The 18037-nt window shown below is 35.7% G+C and overlaps 1 protein-coding gene across 2 annotated transcripts in view; it reads right to left on the bottom strand.

The window, feature by feature from the left end:
- Positions 1–387: 387 nt before the first annotated feature.
- The window catches only part of LOC140148306 (rRNA-processing protein UTP23 homolog), a 79308-nt gene continuing 61658 nt past the window's right edge, over positions 388–18037 (bottom strand). For both annotated transcript variants that reach the window (XM_072170210.1, XM_072170211.1), the window contains exon 4: positions 388–1189. In XM_072170210.1, the coding sequence (XP_072026311.1) occupies positions 794–1189 (396 nt within the window). In that variant the 3' untranslated portion in view covers positions 388–793. The remainder of the gene's footprint in view (positions 1190–18037) is intronic.

The following is an 18037-nucleotide window of genomic DNA, read 5'->3' on the forward strand; positions in this document are numbered from 1 at the left end:
TCTGATAACAGCAGCCTCGTCTGTCAAGTGTATGATACACAGTTAGTAGTGAGACCTCATCTTCAGGTAGAATGGTGCATTGTTTTTACAGCCGTCGTTACATGAAGTAAGATATTTCAATGTTACATCTAAAACAGCATTGTTTCAACATGAGTTAAGCATTTGATTCAAAAATATCATATTTTTTACAATGTGTGTTTCCAAACAATATATTTTTAAAGACAAAGAATTCCATCTTATCTAAGACAGTTTATTGTTTATTTATTCATTGATTTATTTATTTATGTAATAAAACTTTTTTTTTTAAAGCGCTGTGATTTATAGTGCGCTACGCACAGGCACAATGCCTAAACTTTGATCCACAAGCCTCAGCATACTTTAACTCATTGAAAAAATAACTAAATGTAAACTTTCCAATGTGTAAGTTGCGTAAAGAGCAAACTGTTTCCATGGCGATCAACTAAAATATCTCCAACTCCTCAGGCGGAACAATTTCTTTCTTTCCACAGCCATCACCGCAAAGTGAAAAATGTCACATCCACAAATGCATATCATTTTCAGGATTGAAAAGGTTTTCTTGTTTCTAAAAAGCCACTTGATTATGTTAAAAACATAAACATTTTAAATCAATCTCTTTTCATAAGCAAATATGCTTATTCACAGCTTTCAAAGATTCTTCTTGATGTGGCACAAATTATGCCAATGTGCACTAAAATGGTCTTTCCACATTTCAAAATCATTATAAACAAAACATTTTTTCACAAAAACTACACATTTTAACAATGCACTTGGATCACCTATTTTCTGCTGTTGCTTTCTGTTGTAAGTGTTCTTTCACATGCTTTGCTATCTTCACTTTCTTCCTCGTCCTTCTCGTCTTCCCTTCCTCCGTCTTTTTCCTCATCTGACTAGGATCCACCTTCTTCTTCTTCTTCTTTTTCACCGAGAGAGGATTAGGTCCTTTTTGTTTTCTTCTCCGTCTCTTCTTCTGTTCCTCTTCGCCAAACACAGATTTCTTGATCTGTTTGAGAGTGTCTGTCTGGTGACCGCCGGTGACAGCGTGTGTTGCTACTTCTTCGCCTTCATGTTGACTGAACGCTGATGGTTTCTCCAGGACGATGGCGTTGAAGTTGATGTACACAAGTGGTGTGCCTGGTATTTTGTGCACCTCCCTGCTTAAATCTGGATCCTGTACACATCAATGAGAAAATATGGAAGCCAAAAAAAATGTAAAACATTATTTGTACTGTTTGGGTAAACTTGGCTGATTTGTAGGAAATGGGCAATTCAAGTTGAAATCCATACACCCCCTGTGGAAGAAATGGCCTTAATCTTCCACACAGGGAGTGTGAATTGTAAATGGAGTCACCCATTCAGTGTCATCTGCTCCAAAATGGGATATTTCAGTTGAAATCCATACACTCCTAATGGGAGACATGACCTTAATCTTCCACACATTGAGTGTGAATTTCAAATGGAGTTACCTAAATGGGTGAGAATTTCAAATTGGGTTACCTAAATGGGTGATTCCATTTGAAGTCTACACCCCTTGTGTAGAAGATTAAGAACATGACTTCCATAGGGTGTGTGGATTTCAACTGGACTACCCAATGTGCTGGATTTGGGGTAAATAATGAGCTGTGAGGAATCCTTCAACATTCATCCAACATTATGTATCGTTGAAATAAATATTGCATACACTTGTACTTGTAGAAATTAGCGATTTTGATTTAACATCACCAAAACATACACGTGTGCACACAAAAGAAGAGATTTTATTGTTATTCTGCCTAAAGGGAAAATTTCATTCGTGGCTCTCAGGGCATTGTATTGTAAATCAATTCATCTAAGTGAATAATAGTACACTGAAATATATTTTTGTTCCATTTTTGTCAGAAATATGTGATTTTTATGTTACATCAAAATGTAAGGTCTTACATATCATTAAGATCTATTGAAATCATAGATGTAGAAAATAGTATCACATTAAAATGGTATGATTTTAAAGCAAATCTTTGCAACAAATACTGACAAACTGAAAATAACAAATAAAATTGATTGCTTAACACCAAGTGCACTAGAAAATCAGGAATCATTAAAATTGAAGTTTTGGGAGAACAACAATCTTGCAGCAAATCTTCTTTTTTACTCTCATGCTCTCTGCTTCAAGATTAATATTATCCAGAAATTACAGTAGAGAATCATTCACTTTGCTTTTAGTGTTGAAGTTAATTTTCATCCACTATTCATGTCAAACTAAAAGGGTTGAGTCGTGAAAAGAGAAGTCATAATACGTAGATAGTAAGCATTGTGAGTATTAAGAATATATTGCAACAAAGGCTGAGCCCTTAGCTCTAGGCCATGTAGTCCTATTCTGCGAGCAAGCTTTAATCGTCCATCTTAATAGACACATATATGCAGTGGGGATATTATATTGCGTATCAGTTGGCAAATGTCACTAGCAATGTGACTGAGCTACTTCAGCGCAGCAAAGAACCGATCCCCTCGTGTTTGATTTTCACACTACCTTAGCGCCGACAGCAATGTTTGCTAAATTGTTAAAACTTTACCGGGGATTCGCCTGGCATCACACAGTGCCGCCACGGGCTCCAAGTCATGAGAAATTTAGTTGCGCGGGGACGCTGAATGGAGGAGGCATTCTTCTGAGGTAGGCCTACGCTCGCTACCCCTAGGCCGTGAATTAGCCGACCGAGGGATGCGCGTCAAGGCAGATAGTCTATAGGGGACGCTTTATTCCTTATGGCAATCAAAAAGTTAACCCATAAACTCACTTGTTAAAATAGATCTTGCATATGATATATTGGATAACAACTCCAGCATGAGAGCAAAGTCTTGAATTAGATACTATTTGATAATACTTTCATCACCGGTAGGCATATTGCATTTTAATGGTCAATGTTTTAAATTATCAATGTCCAAAAGTGTGTGATATTTAAGCTTAGTGTGATACTGTTTACTTAAGTCACACTTCTGGAGGCAAGTTTTTCAGTTGGTTAAGTCTCCGTATATTACTTGGAGGGCTTTCTTTTATCTCCTTGACTGCTGCGAGCTGTTTAATGTTAGCATTGTGCACGCTACAGTGAGAGTATATAGACAGTAAGGGCATAGCTATTAGCTTCAAAGTATGATTTCATAAGTGTGTATAGATATATACATTTAATAAAATTTCCTATAGGCAGTTTGTACAGTTGCTATTTTGCCATGCCTCTCTCCTTCACCAGACATGTCCTGGAGTTATCTAACATGTCTTTTGAAGAAACCCACAATGTTAATTGGACATTTGACCATGCCTTCTAGACGGCATGACATATATATCGCCCAACTACACAGCAATTAAGAAAGCCAAAGGGAATATTGACACAAAAATTACAACTGTCCACTGTAAATGGGTTGTAATGTCAGCAAATGTGACTTCTGGAAATGGGTAGCAACTTTTGAAATATCACATTTCTGTTGATTAAATCAATTTGGAATTATATTGTCTACCAGAAATTGTTCCTGTTTGTATTTAGTACTTTTGTTGTTGTTATTGTTATAGTGTTTGTTGTTAATATTTCTGCTGTTGCTATTGTTGTTGTTTATCATTCTGTTGCTATTATTGGGTTCAACCTAATTCAGCGCTCCAGGCATGTAAGTAAATCACTTTTGGGGGGCTCTTATTAAAACGATGAAATGAGAGTCAACATTTCAAAAAATACGCAAAAAATACAATGTATATGATGTAAAAGGTATCACAATTCTGAGCCATAAGCAGAAGGTTTAGTAATCCTATTTAGACATTTCACAGAAATTTAGTAGTACATGTGCATCGAAAACGGGATACTTGGACAGTTGTCCCTTGACACAATCAGAGAGCGCTTATAGGGGAGGGGCACTAATAACTAGTGGCTTGTTTTTTCATCTTCTTCAAATTGGCAAATTGAACATAATCATTCACATTGTACTTAACTTCCAGAGAGAGAGGGGCCAGGGAGAGATGGCTAAAAGTCCACATCACTATGATATCATGGATATCAAACTCGATAATCAAAATTTCAAAATTCTTCTGAAACTCAAAATACTTAATTCTTAATTTTTTCTAAACAATGATTGAAATTGCTAGAAAGACAGGAGTGAAAGAGAAATGCAGATGATATGAGAGCGAGAAAGGTAGAGTGTGTACACTCACAAGAAATAGAGAGCATGGGGGATACAGAACAAACTGACAGCGATATATTTATCAGTCCGCATTACTCCAAGATGTATCAAACTAGACGGGAATGTAGCTGTAAAGTGTTAAGGGGCTTACCCCATTTAACCAACACCGATACACTACACACTGCGGGTTAAGTCACACCGCAGACAGGTTCAATCCTTTGAAGCATTTTGACTCCTTTGGACATGATGAAGGATCACTGGGTGCAATTCATATGCTGAATTTGGATCTGGACTGTTCTGGATTGATCTGGATTTGTTCCTAAGAATTGCTTTCACATGGTTAAAATGTTGTGGCTTGTTTTGAAATCAATCTAGTATCATACATTTGCAACATAGAATCAAAATGATTATTGATAATAATCGTATGGTATTGCATATCGTATGAATTCCAATATCTCTCTTTCCCTCCTCTCCCACTCTCTTCTCTCTTTTTTCCTCTCTCCCTCCTTTTTCCTTTTTTTTTTTTTTTTTTCCTTGCACTAGGGGGTGGGGGCCCAAATAGGGGGTGTAAGGATTCCAACTGGAATAGCCCATTGTTATTGAAGTCCTTCATGCAGTATCTACAGAGGCAGCGCCACAGGGGGGCACGGGGGAAAATGCCCCCAGTCACCCCTCTTCCCCCCCCAGTAAAAACCCAAAATTACAAAAACCTCCACTTTTTTCGGCAATTTTGCGCAAAATTTTGCAACCCCCTGAAATTAATTTTGCTCCCCCATCCCCCTCCTGGAAAAAATTGCTGGTGCCGCCACTGAGTGACCTACAGTGATATCCATTATAAAGTGGACCTTGGTTGATCTATCAGAATCTGGATCAAAATCTGTTATGTGAACAGACCTATCATTGATCATCATGATCGCTGTAGTTGTGTTCACACAGGCTTGAGGACTGAGCTATTGTAATCCCAGGTACCCCTTCAAGCACAGCTCTGTAACATGTGTCATATCGTTGGAAAAATAGTCAATGTTTCCAAATATGAAAACAGTCTTATTTGTTTTCTCTATTGTTGACAATTTATTTTTCATTTAGTGAAATAGCAAAAAACCAGTTTTTGAACTGGTCAGCTGGTGAATCAAAATATAACAGAAAATGAGTGAAATCTATAAAAACAACTATTTTAACCTTATCCCACCATTTTGCCTTTAAAAAATAAAACAAAAATGAAGCTCTTTATTGTCACATCAATAGAGCATTTTCAAAACCTATTCACTGTTTTTCATGATTTGAAATTGCAATGAAAACCCACCAAAAATTAAAGCATCAATTAAAAAAATAGCCATAAGTACAAAGGTCAATACACAATACTTTTTATGAAATTCTGGAAGGAAAAAATGAGTCCTTTCAATTGATGAATCCCTCTTACTTACGGTTGGTAAGTAACTCTGGTTGGTACGAACTCTGGAAATATGGTAACTTTTGGGCCTCTTCACTACTCAATTATTGATCTAAAGTACCTAAAAGCATACATATTAAGAATAGAAAAACTTTGGTGAATCCAACTGTGATGTCAGATTTATATACAAATGCTCAGTTTTTGAAAAATTCATAAAAAAGCATGATTTGACCAAATTGTTTGGACCAACATAATAAAAAACCAATCTCCTAATTAATAACTCATTATCTAGCCCTAACCCTAACCCTTAAATCTAACCCTATTCTCAAACTCTTCATATGACATTTTTTTCCAGTTGTGCCAATCTTTGAAATCATATTTGACACGAATTAGTCAATGACATACATGGCAAATATTATTGCAAAATCTCAAATTTATGCAAAATTGTGCTATTCCAGTTGAAATCCATACACCCCAAATGAAAGACACAACCTCAATCTCACACACAGCATACACAGGGAGTGTAGATTTCAAATGGAATCATCCATTCAATTAACCCCTATTTGAAATTCACACTCCCCGTGTGAAAGGGCAAGGTGTGTATTCCATAGGGTGTATGGATTTCAACTGGAATAGCAGACTCATCCTGCTAAACTGCTCTACTCAAAAAACAAAATGTACACCAAGTGTGCACACATTTCTAATTTTTACACAAATTTGTCCAAGGTGAAGTTTGGTCTAAGATGGCCTAAAATAATTAGACACACGACAAATTTTTGGATGAATTTTGTCCTGATATTTTCATTCAGAGGAAAACTTTACTCTCTGCCCCATTCTGGTACTTGCTTTTATAAAGTTTCATCCAATGAGGAATCAAACAAATGAACGTCACATCAAAAAACAAACAAAATTGTGGCTAGAACCCTGTAAGGTTATTGCCTTTTCTTCTGATACATTTGTGGGAATTGTGAGGAATCCCACTCCTCAACAATACTCACTCAACAAACATAGGGTGAAAAAAAAAGCAAGAAAGAAAAGAAAAAACACCACGCACTATTGATCAAAAAACTGCTTTCTCCAACATAAGCGATGGAGGAGAGTGCCAATGATTATGAATAATCAATTAGTATGGACAAGCCTATCAATCAGTTATAAATTAATCATATTGCAATTTGTCTTGGAGAGAGTGAGCTAGTCCAGGGACTTGCTCTGTAATATCCCATCATGCATTGCAGCAGGTAACATAAACCTGAATGGGCTATTCCAGATGAAATCCATAACCCCTCTATGGAAGACATGACCTTAATCTTCCATACAAGGAGTGTGAATTTCAAATAGGGTAGGCCTAGGGTTACCTGAATGGGTCAGTCCCTGGGGTCAATCCATTTGAAATCTACACCCACTGTGTGAGAGATTAAAGTTAGTCATATTTTCCATAGAGGGAGTATAGTTTTCAACTGCAATAGCCAAATGTGCAAGAAATAGATCCATATGCATCTATCTTCAGTAGATAGCACTGACATGAATTAATTATATTTTCATCAAAGTTTAGCCTCAATAAGGCTAATGATGACACTCTCTTAGTTTGGCCTTTAGCCTGTATAGGTTTCAGATTTAGTTTTTTGCTGACTTTGTCCTCAAATTTTTAGCCAAGAAGAAACAATATCAACCTATATTTTCATTAGTACAGGTGAAAATTGGTCTCAAAAGTTATATAAAATTCAAACATTCCCAAATCTACACTGATAAATCAGCAAAAGAAAAAAAAAGGTTCTTGTTTGTTTATAATTTGTATCTTCCAAATATATTGTTCTTTCAAATTACATCTCAAACTTGTGTGAATATTGTATAAAATAATACACAAACATATAACAGCTTTCACACTTTTCTTCCCTATAAATACTTAATTCAATTAACCAACAAAAATATTGTTTGAATACCAAATTGTCAGAATATGATATAGGGGCCCTAGCATTGTGGGATAGCATCAAACCTTCCTCTGGACCTAGTCCCTCATCGTCATCATCGTTCTCCACGGTAGCCGGGGTACTTCGTACCAAGCAACACATCATTGGAAGCAGGGCATGCAAAGCCTCCAGGCTTTGAGCACTACTGGATTCCTCATGTTGTTACAGGCTTACTCCAGTGTGGGCTTCACCATCAATCAATATATCCAAAATTTACACCATCAGTTTCTTCATTCACTATATATTTTTGCCATTATTTTTTGAAAGGAAAAGATGCATTTTTTTCGTACTCCATATTTGATGATTATTGATAGCAACAATTTGTTTAGATGAAACTGAGATTTTTCACAAGAAACAGTTCTAGCGGTTATAGTCCCCATTTCTAGCCACTATATCAAATGTTTTTTGTCACATTTTAAAAGTTCTACTAACTGGCATGTGTTTTCCTGCAAGTTACTTGATAATAATTTACATGATATTTATATGATGGTAAGAGCAAGAAATTTGATTTTGAACATTTTTTATAAATGTTGCAGTCTTCTTTTGTAGCCAATATAAAGCTATTGCATCATTTAATTTTTTTAAAGAGCTGTGCAATTTGAGATATTTCGCTACTCTATTCTTCATTACAACAGATTGTAACCACATAATATACCAGTTAAAATCCACGCATCCAACTATCGTCAATAGATAGCAATAAGTACATGGTTATCTTCAGTACATATCAACACATGTAGCTATCTTCAGTAGATAGTATTAACATGCATGCACTTATCTTCGGTATCTTATATAGTGCATGTATATGCTGCTATCTTCAGTAAATAGTAATAAACATGCAGTTATCTTCAGTACACAGGAACAAGCACATGTAGCTATCTTTCATAGATATCAATATATTAAAATGCATACACTTATTTTCAGTAGATAGCAATAAACATTTGACCATCTTCAGTAGATAGCAATAGACAAGCCATGTATTTCTGTTATATTATCTTCAGTATATTGTAATAATCATGTAGCTTTTTTCAGTAGATATCAATAAGCATGCATGCAGCTATCTTCAATAGATTAAACTTGTATGCAACTAGTATATAGAAAGCAATACAAATTCATGAAACAATCATCTTTAGAAAAATAAAACATCATCATTTGCAGCAATCTTAATCAAACAGCAATACACAATCCTCTGTAGATAGCAATATACATATTTGCACCATTTTTATACAAATATAGTGATAATAATTCTGAAAGTTATACGCTTTAGGCGTCTTTGGATAGCAGCATTAGCATCTTCATTAGATAGCTTTAATACATTAGACCAGCCTAGATTTACATGTCAATGACATTTATCTTCAGTAGATAGCACAAGACTCAATTCTGCAACCTGTTATAGCATCTCCTCTACCACACAAAATTTTTACAAGTCTCTAATAAATATCAATATATTTATGAATTTAATAACCAAAAGGTCGTTAACAATGCCCGCCAAATTCTGAATAGCCAACCCATCTTTACCAAACAATATCAATTTCCATCATTGCTGGTGAAATTTTCCAGGTCATAAGTTTTGCATCCTTTACTCATTACAATTATGAAACATAATTATCATTTGAAATAAAACAGGTTAATTTACCACCGTAGATAGTGTCTGGTTTATGAAAGAACCCTGCTTCCTACTCCTTTCCTTTTCCATAATGCTTTCTAAAATTATCTACAAAATTAAGAATACCTTTCTAGACTTGCAAATAGTATCATTAACACTGTCAATTATAATTAAAAACAATTTAAACATGGTGGTGTTGTGTGCTTGAGATATTACAATTTCTGTTGGGATGACGTACAATGCAAAAACAGTGTTTAGAAATCAGGGACAGACTGGTGTTAAATGTTTAGCATTTGAACATTCATATGAATATGTGTTTAGATACTTAGGATCTAAACATTAAAGGTGTTTAAATGTTAAACATTGAACTTTCTACACACCAATCGGTCCCCGATTTCTAAACACTGATTTTGCACTGTACACATTTTCAATATATTGATACCATGGATACAGGCACCAACAAAGTTTATTCCTATATAAGGTATTCCTAACATGCATTTTCTGTTTCATTTTAAAATTGTATGTCAGGTTTAACCCTTCACACAGACTACTGGAGGACAAAAAGGAGGATAACTTGCATAACTTATGTAACAAAAGGAGGAAAAAAAGGAGGATAACTTGCATAACTCATACCAAAAAGGCGGAGAAAATGGAGGATAACTTGCACAACTCATAACAAAAGGAGGATAAGTTGAATAACTCATATAACAAAAGGAGGACAACTGGCATAACTCATATAACAAAAGGAGGACAAAAAGGAGGATAACTTGCATAACTCATATAACAAAAGGAGGATAACTTGAATAACTCATATAACAAAAGGAGGATAACTTTCATAACTCAAAACAAAAGGAGGACAAAGGAGGATAACTTGCATAACTCATATAACAAAAGGAGGACAACTTCATAACTCATATAACAAAAGGCCAAAAAGAGGCAAAACTTTGACATTGACACTCTGGGAGGTGCGAGAGAGCTTTGTAACAGATGCCACCTAACCGCCCTGATGTGTCAAAAATTAACTTATTCCTTATTCACACACAAAAATTTTCTCTCACTCTCTAAAAAAAGAGAATGAACAAAAAACCTGCCTCACTTAAAATCCAAATCAGCTGCACACCATCTACATACAAACTATATCCAACCCACAAAGCCTTAAAAACACCTACAAACATGACAATGTCAAACTCCCCATAAAATATGGAGGGTGTTTTTATCCTCCGTGATGCCTCCATATGCATGGAGCGGTAGTACAACATGCCAGACCATGCAGGACATGACCAACCTCCCATAACTTGCAGTGTGCCAGCTCCCACCAGTAACATGTCCATGCTTGCTAGCTCCAGGCACTGGTCTAAGTAAAAGAAACTTTCTTGAAAATTTCATGCCTTGAATCATAAATGATGCAACCAACCAAAAAAATGAGTCTCAAGTTGTACCAAGTTTTACCCAATTTCATTACATTATAACAATTCATTAACCACACTTTGTTGTCAATTCTATTCAAATTCGGCACATGATGGGTTGGGGGAATTCTCAAGATATTTTTCTGTTCCACCGAACAAAAGAATAATTTGTGCACGATCACATTGTCACATTTGTAACTAACTTAAATTAACGCACATGTTCTTTTCATTCATTTATTCAGCGAATAGTTCCAACTGTGTTCCACTATGATTAATATGCATTGCACGCCATTAGATAAGTAATTGTTAATGATCCACAAAAACACTAGTAATTTACTAAACATCCTCACATACATCATCATTAGCGCTACCGCTACCACACAAGATGCTCACATGATGACATCACAGGTACGACGTGATGAAACTAGCGACAAATGTCCACACTGGTCATCATCATGGCCATCAACGATATTGATGGCTTAAGGGTTCAGTGACTGCCTGGCCGTAAATGGCCCGCGGCAAGCCGCTGTGATGACCAACCGTACTAACGATTGTATGATGACCATGTCCTTCTAAGGCTCCTTCATCATTCATTCATCGTCTTTTCGTGCTTTCCTGTATCAATGAAGAGCCGTGTCAGTAATCTGTTGATGTATTCCATTATATTGTCATCCTCTACACAGACACGGTGGCTTTAAGGAAATTGGGGCATGAATGCACAAGGTTTTGCCAAGTGAGACATTGCTATCTGGTACAGAAAATAAATTGCAATTAAAGGGCCAGATGATATACATATGTGACACACACAGAAACAGAAAGTACTGGTCTTTGCTTCAGCTGATACTTTTGTTATGCAAATTTGGACAAAAGTCTTATGTCAATTTTACTGTAAAGAACCTAAATTCTATATAAAAAATAACTTTCTGACAGGTTCTGATTAAAATGTTAGAATCAATTTGCCACAAAGTTTATTTCAAAGAAAATATATGGACACATTGTGGGATAGGCTTTTATGACAGGAGTTCATAATAATTAGCTCTGACTTCAGGACAAAGTACCTAAGAATCAGTGGCATACATGTCTCATTCTTAGGTACTTTGTCCTGAAGAAGTCATACATATAGCTACTCCTGACGAAAGCTTAACAGCTAAACTTGTCCGATGGCAAACCCGCTAAAACTGACTAATAGGTATATGGACACTGCGACACAAAGACAAACATATACAAATTCTAGTTATAATTCATTTTTAAGTTCTCCAATAAGAAAGTGGTTTACAGCATTGGGTGCCTTGAGCCAAGTTGCACATATAGACATCACATTCATGTCCTGAATCACACCCACCTTTCACTCACATTGTATGCCTATTAATAGAGTTGCTATACCTTTGGTCAAGTACCCATTTTGACAACTTTGACATATTTATAAAGACATAACCTCTAAATTCTTATCTTTCTGATAATACCAAACCTAATCCAAACCCTAAAATCAACCCTAATCCTAAAATAATCCTCAAAGCAGTAACCATGTCAGCTGTACACAGCCACTCAATGCTATGCTATGAACTACTCTACTATAGCATTAACAAAACAAACTGCCCCATAAAATGACAAGCCCAAAGCCATATCATGTTTTATTCACAGTATACCTGACCATAACTGACTCCTTATATTTTGCAAGCCCCAGTTCTCTAGGCATGTTACGTTGTATTTTGTTGAACTAACATGTAAAAAGGCATTACAGGTGCCTTAAGCCAAAGTAGCACATGGACATCACATTCATATCCTGCATCGCACCCTTTATTCGCACTATACAACTAGTAATAGAGTTAGCGTACTCAAGTGAACAGCCCTTTTGACAACTTTTTTTCTTCTTCATATTCCAGGAAAATAAAGATATTTTAATAAAATGGTTATGTTCATCTTGGAGAAAAACTGTCATGGGATTCAAATGTCTCGGTCTTAGTTGTTATGTTATGTAGGTCTTGAGCTTTTTATGATTAAATTGTGGTTAAAAAAACACCAAATTGAGTTTTTCATTTTTAACTGTTAAAGGTACGTGACCAGAACTCAAAACTTAAAAGAGGAAGCTCCGCCAGAGCAGTTCTTCTGGGGTGAACTAAAGCTTCAGGGAGTGAAATGTCCTTGATAATGTTATGTAAACATTGCCTAACAAATGACCCTAGTGTGGTATAAACATAGGCATTAGCTAAGTCACTTGTCAATTGTCACTGATTAATTTGATAACCAGGCAGGTTTGGTTCACCCCTTAAGAACTGCTCTAGATATGAATGTTTGTGTGATAGGCTTCAATGTGAGGTAGAAAACACAATCTGTTACAATCAGGTCACAATCTGGTCATGTACCTTTCTTCAATATCTTAAGAACTGCCAGATCTGTTGATTTGAATGTTTGAATTTTCATGGTTTTGATCGATGTAAAATGACATTATCTAGCATCCATAATATAGTTACAGCATCGAAATATCGTTATATGTGACGTGGGCATTACAAGATTTATTACCGTACCCATTCCTTCATCCAGGAAAGAGATTTATTTGAAAAAATGTGTTTAAAATAAAATAAAGCTACGTTATCCTCATGATCATCATGTTTACCATGTCCCTACATAGTATTTTGGTCTACTATATTTACATAAATTTATCACATCATGCATTTAAACAAACATTATCCAAACTGAAAATGTGTTTTTTCTAATGAAAAACAAAATGTTGTGATACAGCGAAGCTTTTTGGATATTGGCGCAAATTACACTACTGTAAAATAATAATAATGATCGGGGATTGATGTTTGACCATTTGGTATGCATATCTGTATCTTAACACATAATTTGCTATTGATAGGAGTAATTTGTATTTATGTGTGTTTTGCTGGGATGAAAAACATCATCACATACGTATTGCATCATTCCTTAGATTCCTGAAACTGTTGACTGATATATTATGTCCAAAACTCTTTATCTTTACAAAGGCAATCCATCAAAAAACAGTAGTAAAAAACATCAGCACTCTTTAACGTAACATACATTAAATAAAATTTGCAATTTCAATATTGTTATTGTTTCAATATCTCACATTAATATATTCACAAACCTAAACTATATCAGTTTTAATTTCTGCCGTTGAATCTCAGTCCCTAAAAGTAAAATAAATAATGTGTGCTTCGCTTAACAATGTTACCTGACTGATGTGATTGCTCAGTTAATGTCTCCAAACTTTAATAGATTTAAAAGGTTACACCCCTCATACCATCAAGTGCCTTCATTCGCTTCAAAGATACACACATCCTATTCCACACACAAAAAAAGTCAGATTTCTCTTAACTCAATTTAAAGTCACTTCCACATCCACAGGGGTAAATCCAATTTTGTGACTCTTTCTATCTCTTTCATCCCCCCTTCTCCCTTTCCTTGCCCGCAAACCACACCGTATAGACTGCCGACAGGCATCTACGGGACGTAAGGAAAACAGCCTCGCGACAAAACTCCGCATGGATAATTAATGCGTGTTGTCAGCGTGTGTGATGGAGCGGTTGTGCACTAGGTGTGAGGTTTGACAGCACGCACTGATCCTACAGTGTACTTGTCTCACTCTCGACTCGCCAAACAAAATGTGACGATTAAAATTGCAAAACAACGCAGTAAAAAAAACTCCAGTCAAGCTGTCTTCGCTGGTGTAATACAAGAAAATAAACATCCTCCGCATACTTTGACGGGAAAAAAAAGTTAAATGAAAGTCAATCCAGCAGGTGAGACACAGCGTTTATGGATTAACTATCTTCTTAGCAAATAAATGACATAAATATGTCAATATATTTTGCTACGCCACCGGCAACTGTCTTGAAGAATAAAGTCTGTATATATTTTACTTAAAATATCACTTTTCCCCTGCACAAACACAACCTCAAGTTAAGTATAACCACAAAATATTTTTGTAAATTCATTTTCTATTCAATTCTATTACCCTGTTGGTAAATTTACAAGCTGGCAAAATGGTTGCTGCTCAAAAACATGGATTGTCAGATATTGGACTATTCCAGTTGAAATCCACACTACCCCTGTGGAAGATTTTGGAAATATCTTCCACAGGAGGAGTATGTTTTTCAAATGTAATTGGTCAGGGCTAATCATTTTAAAACCCATACTCCCCCTGTATTATTGTTTTACCTATATCTTCTACAAATGGAGTGAGTATTTCAAATGGAAGTTACCGAAATGTCTATTCTTTTTGAAACTAATACTGTGGAAGACTTTAGCTAAATCTTCCACAGGGGTAGAGTGGATTTTAAATGGAACAACCCATATTTGGGTATGAAATTGGCAAAACGGTCCACATTTCATGACAATATTTGCTCAAAACATGGTATTTGGTGCAGATGGAAGTCCATATTTAGTTATGTTATGTTATGTAAATAGAAGTCCTTGTCCTTATTTGGTGTATTATGTAAATGAAAGTTCATATTTAGTGTATTATGTAAATTGTGGATTATTGAAAACAAGATTTCATTTCCAATGAATAATTATTATACACCACAAAATATGCAAAACATACTCAAAGAAATAACATCATTAATCTGTTACTGGTAAATTATTTGAATGAAAATGAGGAGATACGCACAAGGTTTACTTTATGAGCTCTTTTATGTGGTTTTAAGATTTGCTACTGGCAAGAGTTCCAATTTCTTAACTCAAATATAATGAAACAAAGAAGGCAGTGAACACAGATTTATAATACATGTACAGAAAGCAAACAGAAACAAAAACAACCAGAAACCATGGAAATAGAAAGACAGAGAAAGAATCACTCAGACAGACAAATAGAAAAAGAGGTTCATTCACATCGGGTTACATCACATCGGGTTACATCTTTTTCTTGAAAAGATTCTTGTAAAAGATCACTGTATCCAAATCAAAGCTGATTCTCTTAAATTTTTAAAGCTTTAACAGCAGATACTTTACAAGAATCACATGATTCTGATATACACATTTCCTGATATTTTAGATTCAAGATTAAGGTTTGTGCGGTCAAATTTATCACTAAATAGATCCAAAGTAAGGCAAATATGTAGAAAGACAGCAGCTTAACTTGAGATTGAGACACAGAACACTCAATAACAAACCAAAATTCTTGTCTTGTCTTCTCACAGTGTTATTGAACTTGTGAAAGTGACACATTCCTGACATCAAGACCGTCCAGTGGCATCCACCTATTGTTTTATCATCTCTTTGTCCTGCACAAACTGACGCCAAAATAAATGAATAGGAAATAAAATGCATAAAATTCATGAATTGTTGATTTCACCAACCGAAATTGACAAGTTGAAATCGGATACTGGATACAACAACCAGTTTATATCGAGCAAGGCTTCTCGAGCTCCACAAAACATTTTTTAGCGTTCCATTATTTACTTTGCTATCTTCAGTAGATAATAAACCATGATCATGATGATGGGTAATTACGAAAGGGGAAGAGGTGCAGGTGATGTTCTATAATGATCATGTCCCATGCAATTGTCCTGGTCACACAAAAATCTGACTTTGCAACTGCTCCCTAACTACTCATGTATAAAAAAACAGCAAATTGGGTTTCTTTTTTTCCCTACTACTAGTTATACCGTTTTACTGAATTTCTATTGCAAGTTGGGGGAGAAAAACGTGAAACGATTCACACTCTGAATGCGTACGTACCTGTATATGTGTGTGTATATGTGTAAGCATGAGCGAGCACTTTGCCTCGAGTCTGTCCCCTGGAGCCTTCGAGTCCTGACAGGCAAACTCACAGTTGCCCTGGGCCTATTTTCACACCTCCCCTTATAGTACGCTCCTTCCGAGCTCCTCCGTAGGCTGCCTGGCGTGGACAGTACCCTCAGGGCTGCTACAAACCGATGAGACGGATGTAACAGCTAACATAGAAAGCATACAGGGTGGATCTGAAACTGGTAAAGCAGCTCGTTCTATACTTGTAGATATGAGGAATAAACTTGTCCCTAGCCCCAGAGTGTGTTAAGATGGTTTCAGGGCATCATTTCAGATTCACACATTATGTAAAATGGTTTAGTCATATCAATTGGATGCATGAAACTCTTTCAGAAAATTACACTTTTTTATTTTCCATAGATTGCAAATGTATGCATCCACGGAACTGGTTAATGAAACAAATACTGATCTTCAGACATCAAAATTAAAATAACATACATGAATGCATACAAATATAACAAAATATCTTCAAATGGTGCTTATGAATTTTTCAATTGTAACAATTTTCCTTACCTAACATTGTGTGTCTTGTTTTTGTTGCTATTTGAATACAATTATTACAACATTATATACTTCGGCTATTTATTTACTACAGGGTTGTGCGTTTTTGCTTGTTGATTTGTCAACAACAAACAAACTGCTTTTTTTGCTGAGTAAATAGTAAAGAGAGCAAACAGAGGGACACATGTGTTTAATTTGTTAAGATATTTACTTGTTCTGTGTCTTATTTGTTCTTTCCAGTGCTCTTTCACAGTATTTAATCAGATTTGATTACATCTTTATGGTCGTGGGTGCAACATAATTATAGTCATATAGTCTTTGGATAGGGACTCTTGACATTGTTTTGTAGTGTCATGGGGAACAAGCTTAAGAGTCAATGATGAACAAGTTAAACAATCAAAAGGCGGTTGTAGTTTTCCTGTATCATAATAAAATCCAACATCAGGGAGTCATAGTCTGTATATAAAACTCTCTCACCATGCTTACACTCGCATAACAAATAGTAAATCATATTTTGACACTGAGGAGCAACTTTAGAACCGTGGTAGCCACCCAAGCCATAATCCTAACCTAACCTTAATCTTGTGATTCTACTCCTAACCCTAAATTTTAACCTTACTACACCCCTGCCCAATTTTGTGCCTATTTTTGCATTTTGCTCAAAAATTATAGCGCATTGGTGACAAGTAAGATATGTATATTATAGGGGCAAGGACTACAACTACTGCACTGAAAATTCAGCAACTCAAGGCAGTAGTTATTGATTTATTGATCAAATATTGGTTTTCCCTCACTCCACAACTGTTGTCTGTGCTGAAATAAAATTTCCAGTGCAGAAGTTGTAGTCCTTGCCCTTATAATATACATATCTTACTTGTCACCAATGCGCTATAATTTTTGAGAAAAATGCAAAAATATGCACAAAATTGGGCAGGGGTGTAGTACCCCTTAATGCTAACCTTAAAACCTAACCATGATTCTTACCCTGATACCTAAACCTAGGTTAGGTTTCTATAGGTATCCTCATCCTAACCCTAATCTTTTGCTAACATGTCAGCATCTAGTCTTACAATGCTTCCGATAGCAAATCATATTTTATTTTTAGCCACCCTGAATAACTACCCACATTTTTGCGCTAGCAACATGTACATACAGTGACCATAATACCTCTAGCATACAAACAGTTTCATCGTATCACTGCATGATATTTTTCGTATCAGCCAATTGAACCACGCACACA

This window comes from Amphiura filiformis, chromosome 3, assembly GCF_039555335.1.
Source record: "Amphiura filiformis chromosome 3, Afil_fr2py, whole genome shotgun sequence".
In the NCBI taxonomy this organism is placed as follows: domain Eukaryota; kingdom Metazoa; phylum Echinodermata; class Ophiuroidea; order Amphilepidida; family Amphiuridae; genus Amphiura; species Amphiura filiformis.